This window comes from Daucus carota, chromosome 4, assembly GCF_001625215.2.
Source record: "Daucus carota subsp. sativus chromosome 4, DH1 v3.0, whole genome shotgun sequence".
Taxonomy (NCBI): Eukaryota; Viridiplantae; Streptophyta; class Magnoliopsida; order Apiales; family Apiaceae; genus Daucus; species Daucus carota.
This window is the reverse complement of record NC_030384.2, coordinates 8260852-8282482: the sequence shown is the minus strand read 5'-3', so window position 1 is coordinate 8282482 and position 21631 is coordinate 8260852. Positions and strand designations below refer to the sequence as shown.

General features: G+C 37.5%; 1 protein-coding gene across 1 annotated transcript; it reads right to left on the bottom strand.

Moving 5' to 3' along the window:
• Positions 1 to 11365: 11365 nt before the first annotated feature.
• LOC108192217 (flavonol synthase/flavanone 3-hydroxylase) lies at positions 11366 to 15508 on the bottom strand. The gene is made up of 3 exons (XM_017372149.2): positions 14981 to 15508; positions 12563 to 12884; positions 11366 to 12054 (listed from the first exon to the last, which is right to left on the bottom strand). The coding sequence occupies exons 1-3, from the start codon at positions 15379 to 15381 to the stop codon at positions 11773 to 11775; spliced, it is 1005 nt and encodes a 334-aa protein (XP_017227638.1). The 5' UTR covers positions 15382 to 15508; the 3' UTR covers positions 11366 to 11772.
• Between the last annotated feature and the right edge of the window lie 6123 nt (positions 15509 to 21631).

Sequence of the window (21631 nt, the reverse complement as noted above, 5' to 3'; positions counted from 1 at the left end):
AAGCTCTTCAAGATCCTGATTGGATTCAAGCAATGCAAGAAGAGTTAAATGAATTTGAGAGAAATAAAGTCTGGACCCTAGTACCAAGACCTAAAGACAGATCAATAGTTGGTGCAAAATGGGTGTTCAGAAACAAAACTGACAGTGAGGGTGTCATTACAAGGAATAAAGCAAGGCTTGTGGCAAAAGGGTATTCACAACAGGAAGGTATTGATTATGATGAGACATTTGCTCCAGTTGCAAGATTGGAGGCAATTAGAATCTTTCTGGCCTATGCTGCACACAAGAAATTCAAAGTATTTCAGATGGATGTCAAAAGTGCTTTTCTAAATGGGAAACTGGATGAAGAGGTATATGTTGAACAACCTCCAGGTTTTGTGGATCCAAAACATCCAGACTATGTCTACAGATTAGACAAAGCACTTTATGGACTAAAGCAGGCTCCAAGGGCATGGTATGAAACTCTAGCTCAATTTCTTCTTGAAAGTGGATTTACTAGAGGTACCATAGATAAAACTCTGTTTTATTTGAATCATGGTAATGATCTGCTTTTAGTTCAAATCTATGTTGATGACATAATTTTTGGCTCCACTAATGCTAAACTTTGTCAGAGATTTGCCAAGCTTATGCAGTCTAGGTACCAAATGAGCATGATGGGGGAACTCAGTTATTTTCTGGGTTTACAAGTTGAACAGACTGAAGATGGGATTTTTATAAATCAAGCCAAATATACCAGAAATCTTTTAAAGAAATTTGGTATGCAAGACAGTTCTGCTGCAACTACTCCTATGGCAACAGCAACGAAACTAGACAAAGATACTGGTGCATCAGTGGATATAACAAACTATAGAGGAATGATTGGATCATTGCTTTATTTGACTGCAAGTAGACCAGACATTATGTATGCCACATGTCTATGTGCAAGATTTCAGGCAGATCCAAGAGAGCCTCATCTGACTGCAGTAAAAAGGATATTCAGATATCTCAAGGGAACAACATCATTGGGATTATGGTATCCTAGAGAATCAGATTTTAGTCTAATTGGATACTCTGATGCAGATTTTGCAGGTTGCAAAATTGACAGGAAAAGCACAAGTGGGAGTTGTCAATTTCTGGGTGGAAGACTAGTTTCTTGGTACAGTAAGAAACAGAAGTCCATCTCAACATCAACAGCAGAATCAGAGTATATTGCTGCAGGCAGCTGTTGTGCTCAAATTCTTTGGATGAAGAATCAACTGTTGGACTATGGGTTATCCTTCTCTAAAATTCCTATTTATTGTGATAACCAAAGTGCTATTGCTATGACAGGAAATCCAGTTCAACATTCTCTGACAAAGCACATCAGTATAAGATATCATTTTATAAGGGAGCATGTGGAGGAAGGAACCATTGAACTTCACTTTGTTCCTACTGAACAGCAGCTAGCAGACATCTTCACCAAGCCATTAAGTGAAGCAACTTTTACTAGGCTGGTGAATGAGCTAGGAATGATATCAGGAACTGAGTAAACATATTGGTTAGATCTTTAAAATTTAAATTGTCAAATTTACCATATGTATTACTCACACATCTGCCATGATATACTCTGATTGATAAACTCTGATGATATTCTCTGATGATATACTCTGATTGCTTTACTCTGATAACATTCTCTGATAGTATTCTCTGATGCTTGTAAAACTCTGAATCTTGATAAATGATCTCATTTTTATCTTCTCTGAGACAAAACACCTATGAAGATACCATGAAGCATGTTCTGAATGAGTAATCATGAATCTCAGCTAAGTTCCTCAATCCTGATCTCAATTTTGTGCTACATTAGTTCACTATGCATGTTGATATCATTGAGACTCTACTACTTCACATATCTTAATTATAAGTGAGACTGATTAATTTAAATTTTCTCTCATATACTAGACAGTGATTATAAACTCTGATGTTTTTGTTACCTGAGACAAAACCCCCCTGAAAAATAAGCATGGTACTCCTTTGAGATCTTAGATGTTAATATGACAGTGACTGGGAAGAACCAAACATTTGCTGGTATTAAGTAATTGCTAAGATTTTATAATCTATGGTGACCAGTCACAATCTCTGATTACTGGAGAAATACTAATGCAATAGTATATTTAAAGGTCGTGCCTCACTTACACTGAGAAGCGTCCTTGTTAAAAAAAAAAAAAAAAAAAAAAAAAAAAAAAAAAAAAAAGGAAAAAGGGGGTTATATTATTTTATCTGAATCATCAGAGTATGTCTCAGTCTAAATTTTGAGAGTTTGCATAAATTATTTTTGTCTACCTTATAATTACGAAATTGTGAAATTTTATATTCTCTGATTTAACATGACCACACACTCATTTCACAGGCACATTATTGAGCTATGGATTTTAGAACAAACTCTGATTTATTGATGAATATTCTGAAAATTATGTCTTTATTCTGAGGTTTGCAGAAATTTATTTTCTTTGACTTAAATCTCAGAGTTTAAAATTCGAGAGATTTGATCTTTATTTTTATTTCAAATATTCAGAGAATGTGAAGAGAATATGTTTCAAACGGATGTATTATTAGTGGGTTTACATGCACAACATTTTAATAGGAGAACGTGTAATCAGCATTTATTACTGCGCATGTTTTACTGCACTCATGATGATTACTCTCGTTTCTCTATCCCACTAACATTCATCTACCAGTTACATTTTGACAGGTGTCTAATTGAACAAAAAGCCCATGCGTACTCAGTTCAACAAAATCTGAAGAGTTTTTCAGATCAGATTTTATCGCTTATTATTCAATTTTACACTTACTCTCTACTTTCACTTTCTAACCCACACTCTTACACTCTGTTCTCTGCAAATTCAAATCTTCATCTACACACTTCCTCAAACATCTTCTTCTCATAATCTCTGATCTAATGGCCACTACAGCTTTTATCTTGGCAGGTGTTGAATTTGTTCCAAATAACTATGCAGCCATTCTTGACACTGCTGAAGCTCCAAGGGATTATCATCCCTTTCAGCGATTCTTGGCACAGAGTGTCATCGGTACAGCTCTCACCGCTCCTGCAAGACTTTCAGGAAGCCAAATCATCAGCTTTTGGAGGTCGGGTACATATGACAATGGTGGTGCAGATGGATCACCATCAATTGTGTTTTCCTATGACGGGGAGGAGTATGTAGTTACTCCAGCAACTGTTCGTCAGGCACTCAACTTGCCGGAACATCCTGCATACATTACGAATGGAGATGCAAATCTCAGAACGATGATGCTTGATTTGGGGTACTACGAATCTCTGGATAAACTGGGTCAGTTGAAGCGTCCATGGCTCAATAAGGAATGGAGTTTTTTCTTTGATTGCATTACCAGAGCTTTCCAGAAGAAATCTACCAACTGGGATGCTATTCCTATGGACATGCTCCAAATCGGGTATTCTCTGATCTATTCTACTGCTTTTGATTTTGGTAGATTAGTTCTTAGAAATATTGGTGAAAGAATGCTTGAGAATAGGAAAGTAATATATTTCTCAAGATTTTGTCAATTGTTGTTTAATGCCACTGTTGGAGAAGTGGATTTTGATGCTGCAGATGAGATCAAGCCTTTTAAACTTCATAAAAGGGCTTTTAAGGATCTCATATCTAAAGATGAGAAGAGACCAGTTCTCAGGCCTCTGCAAATCCCAGCTCCATTCAGAGCAAGACTGAATCTTCCTCAGGACCCACAACCACAACCACAACCACAACCCCAACCACAACCACAACCTCAACCACAACATCCAACCTCTCCCACAGTCACTAGAAAATCCAGATCATCAACTACAAAACCATCCAAATCAACAAAGTCTGATGACCAACCCTCTACAACAAAAACAAGAACCTCTGTTGTTACACAAGTTCTACAGACAAAGTCTGATAAACCAACAAACTCTGAAGCCCCAAACTCTGATGTTCTAGTAAACTCTGAAGCTGCTTCTTCTCCAAAGCAGAAGAAAAGAAGAAGACTTGTTGCAGCATATGACTTTGATGATCTTGAACCTGCACAAGATGTAAACTCTGAACCTACACCTACAACAACCAATGAACCTGCTCAGTCTAGTCCTCAACAAAAACCAGCTAGATTCAAAAGAAGGGCACACAAGCCAAAGAGAGCCAAGATTCCAGAATCTGAAATTACTGATTTCACTATCCAAGAAGAGCAAACACCATCAAGCCCAATTCCTGTTGATCCTTCTCAAGCTCTGATGGTGGAACCTCTTCAAGCTGTTCCTATCACTGATGCCACACCATTATCTCCTACAACATCTCCTAAAGCATCTCCTACAGCATCTGCAGTAGATGAAGAGATCAGGTGTGATGAACCAGTTACTGCTGAAGCTGGAGCAACTCAGTCTGATTGTCAAACTCCATTATCTGATCATGGTCAAATTCCTCAATCTCCAATGAAAATTCCTAAGGATGCCATTGTTCATGATACAGCTCCAGAGAACTACAAGTCTGATGCAGTTGAGGAAAGTGACAAAGTAGCTGTGGAAGCTTTACAAACTCTTGCTCAGACTGGTGAAGAGCCCATCAAGTCACAGTCTGAAGATAAAGGAAAATCTGCTCAGGATAATGTGGAGAAAGTTGCAGATCCTGTTCCTGCAGATGAAAAAGCAAACTCTGATACTGAGGATGATACCAGTTCAGATACTGACAAGGATGACAATGCTGAAATCCCTTTGACACAACAGAAATGGGAGTCTACTAGCCAGTTCAATGCAAGGCTACAAACTCTGAATACAGCCTCTGAGCCACTCCCAAGGGATCTTCAGGTTGATCCACCAAATGAAGTCTGGGATAAACTCTGGTTGAGTCACCAGCACTCCTTGGAAACACCTAAAGCTGAAGAGTTCTTAGCTATGGCAGAGAAGAAAATTACAAACTCTGATGTTATGTCAAGCCTCAAGGGCACAATTCTATATCTGAAGACATTTCATCCTGCTCATGACCAGACATCTAAATCTATAGATAGTCTAAGAACTGAGGTGGCAAAGGTCAAGGAGACAAATGACCTGGAAAAGAAAAGGACCTTCAATCCTATGAAAGACAGTGTACAGAAGCTGGTCACTACAAATGAATCTCTTAACCAAAGGATGACCTTGATTGAATCCAATCAAGAAAAGATGTCCAAACAGCTTGAAGCTATCCAAACTTCACTTTCTCTGATCACATCCATTCTGATTCCTGATGAGGATGATGTCAAAAAGGGGGAGAGAGTAGCTCAAGTCAAATGCAAGTCTACTACTCAATCTCTGAAAAGGAAGAAAAAGGATGATGATGATGCTGATGATTTTACAAAGCACAAAAGATTTCAAGCAGGGACTGGTGGAAGAGTTTCAAACTCTGACAGTCAAAAACAATCTAAGCAAAGCACAAAGTCTGGTCCAACTCACAACATCACATCTGGATCTAACCAAAGACCAGTGACTGGATCAGACAAACCCATGACTGATGAAGAGCTTGCTAGATTGATTTTTGAACAAGAAAATCCAGAAGCAAATTTGGATTTGGAGTTGATTGCTGCAGAAGAAGAAGAACTAAAGAAAGAACATGCTGAAGCAATAAAGTCAGGAAAAATCCAAAAGCCTGCAAAATCAACTGCCAGACCAAAAGAAAAAGGGATACTGATCAAAGAAGCTACTGTTGCTGATCAGAGTTTACCAATCAAGAAGGTATACTCTGAAGATGAATACACCTCCAAGGGTAAAAACAAAGTAGATGAACGTCTGGAAAAAGGATGGGAAAAGAAGAAGCCTACAACCTCTGACAAGGATCAAGTTGTGAGGGAAAAGAAAACAGAAGCTGCAATCTCTGACAAAGCTCATGTTGCAGAACCTCAAAAAGAAAGATTGACCTCTGACACAGCTCAAGTCGATAAAGAAGCAAAGAAAGACACAGTCTCTGACAAAGCTCAAGCTGTGTTCAAACCAACAACTACACCACTGGCTGGATTTGCAAAGCCTACTTTGATGACTGAAATAAGTTTTGAAAAAGGCTCGATTAAACCATTTTCTCATCAAAAGGCAGGAAGAGATAAAGGAGGGCTGGGATCCAAGTATGAAAAATTTGATCAGAGTATAGGATCAAGACCAGATGACCCCTCATCTCTCTGTGCTCCCAAGACTGGAGTATTGCAAGACAAAATGGATAAACTTGATTCAGTCCAGTTGGTAAAGAATGACAGAGGAGATAATATCCTTATCTACTTCATGTCTGATGGAACAGTGTTTAGAGTGCTTGAAGCAGATCTATATGCTAAACACTGGGAAGAATTGAGATATGTATCATACATATTTCAAGTAAAGAACAAGTCAGGACAACACATCTCCAACCTGCTGAAAGATCAAATCAGAAGAAAGATGGGGATTACAGGAAATAAAAATGCTGGACCTTTCATTCCTAAATATCTCAATCATAAAGGACAGCTGGTGGAGATGAAGAAAAATTCAGCAAAGATTGAAACGATAGGTGGAATCAGAACTCTTGCATTTAATGAAGAGTCTGATAAAGCTTACAATATAAGGCTGGATAGAGACTTGAAGAAGAACAAGATCTATGATCTCAGAGCTGCAATTTATCAAACTGGAGTTTCAGATCCAGAGTTGAGAGAGATCAAGAGACAAATGATTACAGTGCTTGATGATGCTGAAAAAGAACTCCTCAGAGAGTATCTAAAGACAGCAAATGGTGTCTATGCAGCTAAGGAATAAAGTATCTGTAAGTTTTAAAAGTTTTCTGTTATATAGTTAAACTCTGTTGCATTTGACTTAAATGTTTTGACATCATCAATTATCTATTAACTTGCACATAATTTATTCATGCACAAGTTGGGGGAGATTGTTAGATATAATTGATGATTACTGATGTTCTTAAGGTTTGTTTTAGAACAGGAATCATCAGAGTTTAAACTGGAAGCTGATCAGAGTTTAGCAAAGTCTGACAGAGTTTAGCAAAGTCTGACAGAGTTTAATAAAGTCTGATCAGAGTTTACATAGTCAAGACTCGACAGAGTTTACACGTGGAAAGAGCTCAGAAGCGGATATACTTCAAGGAAGGATAGAAGCTGAGAAGTGATTTGCTGACTATGGAAACTAAACAGAAAACTGGAGCAATCTTTGATTGATAGATTTATTAGCTGATTTATAGGATATCAAATCAGAGATTGATTTTGTAACTGTGTCTATATAAACACAGATTAGGGTTACTCTATAGGAGTTGAGTAATCGAGTATATTGTTAAGAACCCTAGCAGCTCTTGGTGATAGAATATAAATCACTGAGAGAGTTTTTGTAACCTTCAAAGCTTTGTGAATATAAGAATTTATTGATTCCAATTACTCATATTGTCTTACTGTTTTACAGATTGTGATCACTATATCATATTATATAGTGAGTTTATAGGACCTAACATATTATCTATAATGGTTAGCTATATTTAAAATTTTATTATATTGTTATTTCTAAATACTAGCAAATATATTTTCAAATAATAGTTATTTCTTCATAAATAACTTTCTCCTAAATTCAGTGAAATAAATATTTTATATAAATATATACTTTATTCTAATTAATTAAAATAATATTACTATTGAAAAATCTAATTGCTTTACTATTTTTAAATTTATTGGCTAAATTTTCACAAAGTAGTTATTTATTGTAAATAAAACTCATAAATAAATTATTTTTTGAATTTACAAAAATGATTGTTAATAAATTATTAATAAAAAATTAATTATTTTATTTAAAACAAATGAAAATAAAATAAATAATCATATTTAATGATATAGTTATAATATTTTAAATATTAGAATAATTATTTAACAAACATTACTTTCATATATTATAAAACATTAAACGATTTTTTATATTAGTAATTTTATAGATATATGAAATGTATATTAAAATAATTAATTTTTTAGTAAAATATTTTTACTACTAATTACATAAAACTAAAATAATATATGTAAAAGAAGATACCACAAAATTCTTAAAATTTTTTCTTTCCGCAGCACACAAATCTCCCTGTCTAATCCCCAGCCTAGCATCATCTCGATATCGTCAGATCTGTTGATGGCGATTTTATAGACTTAATTTTTGGATTCGGTAAGTCTTTTTCTCTCAATATTATATGCAACCAAGTTGTCCCCGTCTCTGTGAAAAGGTACGTTTTTTCAATTATCTAGTTGTGATCAAAGACAAATGTTTGTTGTGTGTTTTATTGCTTGATTTGTTTATTTTGTATATAATATGATCTACTTGATAGAAATCATTTTATAATTTTTGTATAGATCTTTTAGGTGATCGAAACCATAGATTTGTATTTTGTTTGTAAATTTTTCTTGGATTACCTTGTAGATCAGGTCGAGGTATTTTCTGACATGTTTTTTCTTAGTCGGATTTATTTTGGTCGGCCGGAATATTATTTTGAAGTCAAGTCCATCATAGATTTAAATATGTGTTCTTGGTGTTCTTAATTGTGTGGGTATGTTAAGTGTATGTTTTGATCTTTTCAATTAAAATTTTTAGCATGTTAACATATTTTTAGTTGCATGTTCTCAAATTATATTTATTTATGTCTTTGTTTTTATATAATCTATATGTATGTATATTAATGTGTAATATTTTTTAAAATTGGAATGAATCTTATTTGATATGTTCAGGAATTAGATTTTGCTAAATTATCGTTTATTTTGATTTTTTTAATATCTCATGTGCTAATATTATGGGCAATTGTGATGCTTCGAATCTCCTGCAGGATAAATCTTCTTTATGAATATTTAGTGCCATTTATGGCGGTCATTATTGATGACATTATTGTGTGCCTTTAATGGCATTTAGTTCCTGATTGGTGCAATTTTTATGGCTTGTGTTACCACTTTGATTGTTATTATATATGATATTTTTAGTTATGTTTTAATGTCCATTATTTTATTCCTTGATTAAATAATTAAGGTTTATGTGTCTAATCAAGGGATTTTCCTTTGGTTAGATTTTTTTCAGATTAATTATTATTTTTTCATTATTTTATTTCCTCTCTATTTTAATAGACACACTCCTTTCTTTTTTGCTTTTTATTAGATTTATTATTTTATATATATTTATTAATTTTCTAAATACTTATAAACATATATATGATTTCTTGTATTGATTTATGTCTTGTTTTGTTTGTTTCTCTTTTCAGGATCGGAGTAAAGGAGTCTGAGGATGTTTCTAGAAGATGGGGTTCATCTCTTCAATCATTAAAGTCTTATTTTCTAAATTTCTGGGGACATCTTGCATGACCTTCAGTTGGAAAATAAACTTTCATGAATGAAAGAATTTCCTTGATGCAGCTATTGTATTTGATACAATTGATCTACGTGTATGTAGACCTTAACAAAAAAAAAATAATATACGTAAACACAACTAGGGTTTCAATATGACGAGGAGATGATGAAAAACAAAGCACGTGATGATGACGTGGACGATATAGAGGATAAGAACTGGATCAACATATATAGAAGACCAAACCTTGATAGATATAATTTTAGCTAACAAGTCTCCACCGTTGGAGTGTCTCAGAATTTAGACAATAGCTAAAATAATGCCACATATGCACATTTAGATAACAGGTGAGTACTCTTTACAATGGTAGCATATGCACATTTTTACAATGGTAGCATGGACTTTGGTTATCCAAAATATATAATGATAATAATTGTATATATAGACAATTATTATAAAAGATATGTTTTGGTCACAAAGTTAAAAGAGGATTGTTGGGTATTAACCTAGTTGGAATTGGATTCTGATTTGAGTTGAAGATTTCAGAATTGGATTCGAATTGTAGTTAGGTATTTTAATGTTAGAGTTAGATTCTGATTTGGCTAAGTTTGAGATGGCTATATATACATAGTCATATTATGTTTGATAGGTGTGCTCAAGATGTAGACTTACGTATCGCTTGCGGGCGGATGCTTGAGTAGTTGAGTATCTAAGTTGGGTTGATTATATTATTGATAACGGCTTTGATTAATAATATAAGTTGGAAACAACGAGCAAAAACCATGTGGTTAGCAGAAGGAGATGCCAACACGAAATTCTTTCATGCCAATGCCTCAGCTCGTCGAAAAAAAAATCACATCTCTCATCTTGTTACAGAAGAGGGGATTCATGTCGATAATCACGATGCAACGTGTGAGATAGTAGTTGACTATTTTAAGACGATTTTCACTGAGGATGCTACTGTTGTCATAGACCAGCCAGGATCTGTTCATAGTCGTGTTACAGCAGAATAGAACAAACGTCTCATAGCAGATGTGAGTTTTGAGGAGTTCTTAGCTGTCAAACAGATGCATCCGGATACATCTGTTTACCAGAAGCGTGAGCATAGAAATACTCCCTCCGTTCCTTAACATCGGTCGCTTTGATTTTGTGCACGTAATTTGAGTTGAACAAAAAACATAATTTTGCGTATTATTTTTTAAATTTTTATTTTTTAATTAAAGTTCAACATTTACATTTTTATTCAGAAAATATAAATTTGAAAAATAATGTGCAGAAATACCTTTTTTTTGCACCTCAAAATACGTGCAAAAAGTCAAAGCGACTAATATAAAGGAATGGAGGGAGTCGTTTCTTTTTATTGATCCGTTTGCATAGAAAAGCTAAAAGTACTTATTAAAAAGTTGAGATTGTTAACTTTTTTTTCACGACTTTTATTTTTTTTCCAAACAATTTAATAACTTGTAAGTCTTAACTTGCTTTCACCCTTATACTCCATTTTTATAATTTAAACAAAAAAATCACTTTTTTTAAGTCAAACCAAACAGACTGAGGATATGCACAGTTAATAGTTTGAAAACACAAAATGTATAAAGGGCAAACTTGAAATACACAAAATGTATATATTAATTTGTTTGCTTATGACAGCATGTTTCGAACGATTGAAGGGATCATCCAAGTTTTTATTTTGCTGTGATCTTCCCAGAACATTGTGGTTGTACTTCCGTGGAGAAAAGGAGGATACATAGAGCTATGGTGTTATACAGATCGAAAATCAGACTTAATCGGTAGATTTATTAATCAAAAGTTGGGGATTAATTAAAATAATTAACTAGAGTGTAAATCAGACGTCTTTTAATACAGAAATATTATTTAATATTTAGTTATTATTATATTGGTTATTTATTAATATATATATATATATATATATATATATATATATCTTTACTATATTATAAATATTATAATTGTTCATTTTTAAAATGATATATATTTTTCAATTAAGAAAAATTATAAGGATAAATCAGATTTCAAAAATTGAATTGATGGGTTAATGAACAAGATGTACTTCTATTTATCGACAATATCTTCCGTTTCGTCCAAGCAGGATCGGAAGTATCCGCCTTATTGGATAGAATGCCTTCCGCTGTGGGTTATCAACCCACCCTTAGTACCCAAATGGGTACGAACATTACAGGGATTAGTCGGAGATTAATCAGTTAAATCAAGAATTTTTAGAATACTGATCACATGTAATTATTAATAAAGTAGTTTAATGATAATTTAAATATTATTCTGTGCCAAATTCAGCAAACCTATTAAAAGGTGCTCCCGAGCAAATAACATAATTTTGCCAATACAAGGCCAGCACTTGGATGAATAGATATCATATAAGAGTGACATATATAAAGAAGTAAATGAAGTATGATGCCATATTTAATTGGAAGACTATAAAGAAGCTATTCCCTAGAATACTATGCTCCACTAGAAGTGGAAATTGCATAATGCTTAATACAGAAACGATCTTCCAACCTGGCCGGTGGATTCAGCCTGTCCTGTATCCTGCCCTGAACAAAATCCTTGTAGTAGAATCCTCTGTATTGTGGTGGCTCTCCAATATGTGTGGTGAAGTGGGGTAATGGCTCTACCCACTTGTCCACGTCCAAAACATAGAAAAATGCATATGAGTTCCTGGTTGTTCCTTTCTGTCTCACCACCCTGTGCGTCGCACTTTTAAATCTGTTGTTGCTTAACACCTTTGGCCAACCAATCCCAGTCCAACATAGCAATTAGGAAATATCAAAATCTTAGATATAGACAACATATCACAACACATTTTGGATAACAATTGCCACAGAATGCGCATACACAGACGTTTGGTTGAGCGATTATGACTTAACGTGACTTAAAACTTAAGATGACTTATGTGATAAGCTAAAAAATTAATATTGAATTATTAATGACTTATGAGTTATTAAAAATATAATAATAAAAATAAAATTGATTTATGATTGACTTAGGAGTAATTTTTGTCAAAAGAAAGCTCAAAAAAATTTAGTCACTAAAAAAAGTAATTCAAACTAATTTCTAGTTTCAAGTCAGTTTCCGGCTTATTTCTGACTTTAAGCCGACTCCTTAGTTATTACACAAACAGATATTTTTCAGCTTAAAGCCAAAGATGACTTAAAGCCCCGGCTTTTAACCCCTGGCAACTAAAGTATGCAGTCAAACTCTGTAAGGTTTGTAAATTGGAAGAGTACGCACCTGGAGCGTGTCCCCTACATTGACGACTAATGTGCTTGGAGCTGGAGGTACCGGGATCCATTTACCTTTATGAAGTACTTCTAAACCTCCAACATCATCCTGTAACACAAAGGTCACTATGTTTCCATCCTCGTGTTCAACTTTTCCTGAGTTTTCAAAATCAGAGGCTGGCAAGTAGTGCAATGATAGTAGGTGATCGTAGTCCCTGCTATCATTATACTCTTTCAGAAAATTTGGTGGCAGTTCCAAACAATCATTTATAATGTCCTCTATGAGGGAAGCTAAGTTCCTGTACTGGGGAAAGATATCCTCCAGCACTTCCCTGTCAGAAAAAGACATTTATAGCAGTTAGAAGATATACATAAGCGCGAAATTGCGCAATTTTTCAGTTCTAACTTTTAAGTTGTATTCTGCAAATACAAACTGTAAGGAAATGAGTTGCCAAACTTAATTTGAAACTGATAGGATACCGAGGTGTATTTGAAGAAGATCTTGTAAATTTTGATGGAAAAAAGTGACTACAACGATAACAACAAAGTACGTAAGTAAGCTTCGTTGGACACGTATCCCTACTTGTTTGAATCTTTGATGAAATAACTAAAACAACAATAACAAAAAAGAAAACATCAAAAATTATACATGGAAAACCTTTCAACATAAGGAGTAAAAACCACGAGACCATATTAATTATATGGATAATACACCAATTTCTTCTCTAGATAGAACTAGAGGAATACAATCATTTTCACACTCTTGAAATAACAATTTAAGAAGTATGCAATCAAATAAGACAACAAAAAGAAAAGAAACACGGGTAGATTCACCCTACCCCGGCCCGGTGCCAAAAATTCTGCCAGTTCAATTTTTTTAGACAATTTAGGCTTATACGCCTTATCTGTTCTAATACTTCTGAGATGAGCGAGAGTCGAACCCGAATCCCGGAACAACAGAGGATAAACCCGCCACTTGGGCTTATCAAGTCGCGCTCCAGAATTTGATATTAGTGTTAGGAGATGTTGTTCAAAATTTAGGGAAATCCGCCCATTCGAACTCCTAGAATCGCAAAAACAAGATAGCTAGTGCAACCAAAAAATTTCCTACGAATTTTCACTCTGATATATCTTGTGTCTATTTTCTCTTTTGCTTATTGTTATTGGTAATGTGGTCACCAACAGTGAAAAAAGCTCATTTACCATTCACCATTGCTTAGTTAAAAGAGGTGCAGCAAAGAGTGTGGTGGTTACAAAGCAATGTTGAGCATGCCCAATCTGATTAAGACAGCCGGCACTTATTAGCTTTATATTCGGTATTGTTTAGATATAAATGGAGTTGTGGTGTTAGTTTCTTTTCCAAGTTATCACTCTCTATATGTAACAAACATTTTCTGAGAGCTCAATACATAATCTTCCTTTCTACTTACATTTGAATCTATAAAATTGACACAATGACACTTATTTTAACATATATCCTCCTATATTTATACATAGGATTTCCTTTATTTTTATCTCTTTGTGGGCCAAAATAAGATAGTCGAGTTTGATTTTTAATGTCATAGATAGAAACTAAAACCCAACAAAGTTATATAAGAGTTCAAAGCTACGCTAGTTGTAAGCTTCATTGTATAAAACTACTGATCAATATAAATTTTAATGAGGAAAAGCAAAGGTCTAACAAAGCTTGGGGGATTCACAATGGGTTGTAGAAGGGTATTGCAGCCTAGTTCTCTGTATTATTCCTTAGTATCATATTTTTTGGTACTGTTTGGGGTTGCTGTTGACATCAACAACAGCTTTTTGCTGAAAAGCAGATGAAAAACTGTTTGGTAAATCTAAAATCAGCTTTCCTGAACAGCAGCTTTTAGCTGAAAAGCTGCTTTTAGAAAAAGCAAGTCCTCCCATGCTTTTGGAAAAAACTGTTTTCAGCTTTTGCAGGAAGCTGTTACAAATTTCACTACCAAATCTCACCGTAAAAATTATTTTGTTTATATTATAACTCAAAATAAACAAATATAAAAAATATTACCAAACAATTATCTGATTTTTACAACAACACTTTTTTTACCAGCACTTTTTCCGACCGCACAGCAATTTTTAACAGCACTTCCAAACAGACCCATAGTCAATTTGACACACCTAGTTCACTATATTGTATTTTTTACGCCATGTACCGGAGTCCGGTTCGGATAATCAATCTGATCTATTTATGTTTTGCTATGCACATGAAAAGAAAATCAAATTCAAAGCAGAAGTCTTCAAATATATAGCTAATCAGATTCATAACCAAAATCTCAGATGAGTTACAAGTGCGAAAAATATTTTCACCACTTTGTTCATCATATATAGTCCAAAGAGAAAAATTATCTAGTTACAGAAAATGTATATAGTGAAAAGAGAAATGCAAATAAGTAGAGCTTCTTACTTGAATTGAGGTGGATTTTCAGGGATCACATTTTTGGGAGAACCAGGTTCAAAAATGTACATGAACTCGTTCCTATCAGGCAAATGTTGGGGGTTCTTCGTGAACCCACCCTTGGGAGGAGCTCCCGGACCACGCTTCATCTTCTCCTCATCAGGATATCCGTAAAACGTCTTGGCAAGTTCAAGTGATCGGTTCAGAAGTTCTACGGGTATACCGTGGTTCACTATTTGGAAAAATCCATATTCTCTGCATGCTCTGCTAAGTTCTTTCTTCACCGTCTCTGTTCCTATCTTATTAACAGGTCTGTTACTCTTCACCGTTCCTGCCGCTTGCGATTTCGTATACTCGGTTGCAGCGATCAATGGAGAAAGATCGATGGTGGGAATAATGGCACTGCCCATTAGCTCAAATTAGATATGCATATTAAGCTCCATGCAAATGTATATTGTAATCAAGTTGAGTTGAGGAAATGTTTTCCAAGGGGATTTGATACGCCACGTACTTGTGATAACATATCATTTCCTGTGGTCACCCTTGCTTGCATTGCATTGTATATACGAATACGCCTTACATCAATCCATCCTGTGGGGCTGAAAAAAACACCGGAAAAAGTTGACCTTATCGGCGTCAGTTAACCCCAGGGACCAGGAAATAATTTCAGGACAACCAAATATATTGTGCGAGTTATAAAGCATGTACATAGTTTAAGATAGGGTTAATTATCAACTAGGTCACTTATTACGCTAGAAAATATCAAGTGGGTCACTGTGAAATTTTTGGTCTCATTTGAATCACTAGAGTCATAAAAAATATCAAATAGATACTTCTAATATCTTTTCGAGTAGTAAACTTTATTTTTCATTGAGTTTCACACATTTTTCTTAGCTGTTAGTATAATCAAATGAAAGGTTATGAATTCTAGTATTTATGATAATATATTTAGATTTTAAAAAATTCATTTATTATTTATTAGACATAAAATAAACAAAATAATTATAAAATTAAAAATAAATAGTAAATAAACTTTTTAAAATCTGAAGATATTATCATAAATACTAGAATTCATAACCTTTCATTTGATTATACTAACAGCTAAGAAAAATGTGTGAAACTCAATGAAAAATAAAGTTTACTCCCCGAAAAGATATTAGAGGTATATTTGATATTATTGATGACTTTAGTGATTTAAATGAGACTAAAAATTTGCCAGTGAGTTACTTGATATTTTCTAGGGTAACAAGTGACCTAGTTGATAATTAACCCGTTTATTAAGATATTAACAGAGGTGCAAAATGATCCCGCTGATACTCACTAGTCACTACCTCTGTCCTCGTATATTGCATTATATTATTTTTAGATTGTTTGATTTGGATCCGGGATCATTTTATTTAGATATAAGCTGTTGTGCCATAAAATCTCCCTAGGCTTATTTTATAACCCATCATATTATTTGGGCTTCACATGGGCTTATTGGAATCATTTGGTTAAGGATAATGGGCTTCACCATGGCTGGGTGAATCATTGAAGGTGTACAAGAAGGTATATGGACTTGCATTGGAAGCATAATGAAGACTGCCATCAGAATGGGGTTGCACCTGAAAGCGCTTTAGGGGTTACCGCTGCTAGGGGTTACCGCTAAGTGCACCCTGGCTTGCAGTTACGGGGCTGCAGTTAGGGGATGCCGTTGGCAGGGCTTCCGCCGCCTGGGCAGAACGGCAGGCAGACTCCACACAGGACTCTTCTTCCTTGTTTCAAGGGGGACGAATTGGAGGCATATTGGGAGTATATCAGCTATTATTTATCTACGAGTTAAAGGATAAATACATCTATTATGGAGATAATTATAAATTGGTGGAGATAATTCAAGGATATTCGGATATTTATGCAAGATGAAGACTTCAAGTGACCTACTTGGAGTGGGATACCGCTGGATAACTACTGAAAGAAGGCTGTTTTATCCTAAACTAGAGGGGATAAGAGCTTATCTCTTCAGAGTCCTAAATCGAGAACTACATGGGCTTGATCCCTATAAATATAGGGTATGTAGGCACCTTGCAAAGGGACTTGGATCATTTTCACGAGTTCTACACTCTAAAGAGAGGCACGTGTAACCTTTGTGACAAATATTTCCGGACAATTGCAGGACGGAATTCCATAATTCCGGCCTCGTTGTTTGGTTCTCTGCAAGCTCAGCCCTTAAACACACTTGTTTCTCATTTGTTTTCTTAGTTTATGTTAACGGTAGCCCCTAAGAGCTAGCCGCGATTTTCGTAGTTGTAATAGATATCCCTATAATTGTGCTACTCGGTTCTGGGGGTGTTGTATCAATTCCTCTCACAACACTTTTTGGCGCTAGAAGGAGGGGATTACTGATCTTAGAGAGGAGAGATGTCAGAAATTCCCGAAAACACCGAAGACCCCAAAACGCCGGAAGGCGCTACGCAGGATGAAAGTGATGTTCCAAGCGGGGAATTAACCCGCGAGGAGAAGAAGGCAAAAATGAAGAGAATGAGTAGGAGGATTGCCTCCTTGAAAACAAAGTCAGCAAGGTCGAAAAAGGCTAGCAAGGTGACTCCCAACAAGCTAGATTTCGGTGGAGAAGGCGGCAAGAAGGAAGGTGGCAACCCTGAGAAAGAAGCTAACCCCGAAATGGATGATAGAGAGCACTCGCAGGCTGCTAGTGTGTTCGACCGCCTTGGGAGGAAACTGACCGAGCAAGACTTGCGGCACAGGCTTGGCAACAAGGCCCCTAACGGGGATGGACCTGAAGGCTCACAACATAGGGCTCCTCCCAATCAGAGACATGAGAAGCCCGTGTCTGAAGCTCGGTCAAAGGATAAAAACCAAAGGCCGTCAAAGGTTATCTCCATTCATGATGATGAGGAAAGCTCAGGGTCGCACAATGACAATGAAGTAAGCAAAAAGAAAGATCAGCCCCTGAATGATGACTATGAGGTTGCACTTGATGATGAGGATGATAAATGCAAGATGGAAGAACTGCTGGAAGCCCTAAAGAAGGTGAAAGCCGATAAGAAGTCGAAAGCCGAGCTTACCGTAAAGTCACCCTTTACTAAGAAGGTTAGGGAGTCACCCCTACCTCGTATCTACAGGGGGGTTGGCGACCTGCGATTTAACGGAACCACGGATCCCGTGGAGTATCTTAGCCGGTTTGACACTGAGATGGAGGTCTACCAGATTCCAGACCTCACAAAATGTCGCTTGTTGGCTGCAACCCTCAGGGATGACGCTCATCACTGGTTCAAGAGGCTTCCCGCTGATTCCATCAGCTCTTGGAGGAAAATATGCGAACTGTTTGTGGGACGATTCAGGGCTTCCTTCACTTACGCCCCACCTGCCAACACTCTGGCTAATATTAAGCAAAAGGAACATGAGACATTGAGAGAGTATTTCAAGCGCTTCAACGCAGAGGTACCCCGGGTTAGGCCAACTTCAAAGGAAACCCTGAAGAACTTCTTGATAGCGGGAGTAAGGCCTGGAACAGACTTTTGGAAGGAGTTGCAAGGGCGGGAGCCTGGAACCCTAGCTGACTTCTTTGCTAGGGCTGAACCCCATAAGGTGATCGAGGAATCCCTAGCTAAGTTGAATAAGGAGTCAAAGTCTGAAAGCCGTAGCAGCTGGAAAAACAAGAGGGATAGGTCTTACAGCCCAGATAGGAGGAACACCTACAAGAGGAATCCCTACGTAAGGCCTGCTGGTGAAAAATCCTCGAGCCGAGATGGCAAGACCTCGCCCATTACCGTGAACACAACCAACACGCAGGGCTTCGACAAGTCAAGGTTAACAATGAGGAAGACAAAAGAAGCGAGGTATCACGAATACACACCACTGACAGCTTCTATAGATCATATTTTTGAGGTCGGAGACAAGGCGAGACTCTTCCGGAAACCCTTTCGAAGTGGACCCCCTGGAAAGAAAGATCAGGGAAAATATTGTGCTTTCCACGATTTGAACGGGCACGACACGGCGGAATGTGTTCATCTTAAAGACCACATAGAGGATCTTATCAGAACAAGATACCTGACGGAGTTTGTAGCCCAAGAGGCTAAGAAATATAAGGAAAAGAAAGCTGAAAGGACAAATAACCAGGAAGCCAACCGTAACACCCGGGCTGGTAGTGTACGAATGATCATCGGAGGACCCTTCGTGGGAGGCCAGGGACGCAGTGCTATGAAGAGATATGTACGGGAAGCCCGAGGGCCGCCCTTAACCAATGTGTGCCATCTGTCTGAAAGGCCTCCCAAAATGTTCAAAGGGGAGACCATGGACATTACCTTCACTGAGGGGGATGCGCGCGCGGTACACTATCCTCATAGCGACGCCCTGGTGGTAACAGCCGTGATCGGAAATGTCAATGTACACAGGCTTCTTGTCGATAACGGAAGCTCTGTCAATATCTTGGCCTAAAGTGCGTACCAAGGAATGAAAATGGCGGATAAAGATATGATGGCTTGCTATAATGAGTTGTATGGCTTCACGGGGAATGCCGTCCAGATCGTTGGAAGGGTAAGACTCCCGATCACCCTTGGAACAGAACCCCGGGCTACAACTCAAGTTGCGGAGTTCATGATAGTCAATGAAGACATCTCCTATATTGTGACCTCAATCTACCACTTATCAATGAAGTTCCCAACCCCCAATGGGGTAGGATGTGTACGGGGATGTCAAGCTGACTCCCGGGAATGCTACAGCAAGGCTTTGAGGGCCGCAGTAAAAGCCTGTAAAGAAGCCCAACAAATGGATGAAGACATCCCGGAATGCTGTTACAAGCAAGTGGATATAGAAGAGAAACCCGAAACCAAGGCTCAGGGAAGGGTTTTAATAAAGTTTGTGAAAGCAACCGGCAACATGGTGATTATCGTGCAACATCTGGGGGAAGACCCTTATCTAGAAGCCTCGCATGCCGTGCATGAAGGGCTTGCACCCACGGATGCACTCCCAGTGAAAAATATTGATACAGCTGAAACCCTGGTTGAAGGGATTGTGGAAGATGTTACTGACAGTGACTTTGAAGGGGATGGTCAAAAACAGCTCCAAAATAAAAAGCGAGAAAATGAGTGCGAGGCACCTTATGACTTCTACAGTGCTATGGTAACCTATCAACTCGGAAACCGAACACGGCTTCCCGTTCATGAAATCCTGGGTACGCAACCCCAAGAGGGTGGCAACAAAGAGGTTACCGTAGAGATCGACCTCGACCCAAGGATGCCGGAAACCCAGGTGAAGACTGGAGTAGCTGGGGATACCCTGTCCATCTTGGTGGATGAGTCCGACCCCACTAAAGAACTAAAAATTGGGGTGCAATTGGGGCCGGACCTAAGGGAAACCCTGACCGCATTCTTAAAGAATAATCTGGACGTCTTCGCTTGGAACCATTCAGATATGATCGGGATTCACCCGGAAGTCATGTGCCACCACCTCAATATTGACCCAGACAGGAAGGGAGTCAGACAGAAGAGAAGACCAATTAGTGGGGAAAGGGCTGCCGCTCTTCAAGAAGAGGTAGACCGACTATTGAAGGCAGGCCTAGTGAAAGAAGCTTTTTACCCCACATGGCCAGCAAACCCAGTGTTGGTGAAGAAACCTAACGGAAAGTGGAGAACTTGCATAGACTTTACTGATCTGAACAAGGCTTGCCCTAAGGACAGCTTCCCGCTCCCTCGAATTGACCAATTGGTGGATTCCACTGCGGGGCATGCACTGTTAAGCTTCATGGACACCTACTCGGGCTACAATCAGATCCCCATGTTCGAGCCAGATCAGGAACACACCTCCTTCATCACTGACAGGGGGCTTTATTGCTATATAGGCATGCCGTTTGGTTTACTAAATGCTGGGGCTACATATCAAAGGCTGGTCAATAAGATGTTTAAGGATCAGATTGGGAGAACGATGGAAGTGTATGTGGATGACATGCTAGTAAAATCAAAAGAAGCTTACGATCATGTTACACACTTATCAGAAATGTACGACATACTGAGGGATTACAGGATGAAGTTGAATCCCCAAAAATGCGTATTCAGGGTTTAATCCGGCAAGCTCTTGGGCTTCATTGTCAATCACAGGGGAATCGAAGCTAACCCTACGAAGATCAAGGCCTTAATTGAAATGAGGTCGCCTAGGAATGTAAAAGAGGTGCAATGCCTTACAGGCCGGGTTACCGCCCTAAACCGGTTCATCTCAAAATCCTCAGATAAATGTAGAGAATTTTTTGCAGCCATAAAAAAGGGGCAAAAATTTGAATGGACGACAGAATGTGAGGCTGCCTTCCTGAAGCTGAAGGAGCAACTTGGAAGCCCGCCACTCTTGGCCAAACCAACGGAGGGTGAAGCCTTGATCCTTTACCTAGGGGTTTCCGAGTTCTCAATTAGCGCTGTCCTGATCAAGGAGAAAGAGCAAGCCCAACAGCCAGTATACTATGTGAGCCAGAGATTACTTGATGCTGAAACCCGCTACTCAAACATGGAGAAGTTAGCCTACGCACTAATTTTGGCTTCCCGCAAACTAAGACCTTACTTTCAGGCTCACAAGATTGAAGTACGAACATCCTTCCCTCTCAGACAGGTCTTGCACAAGCCGGAAGCCTCTGGAAGAATAATGAAATGGGCAGTCGAGCTAGGCCAGTTTGACATA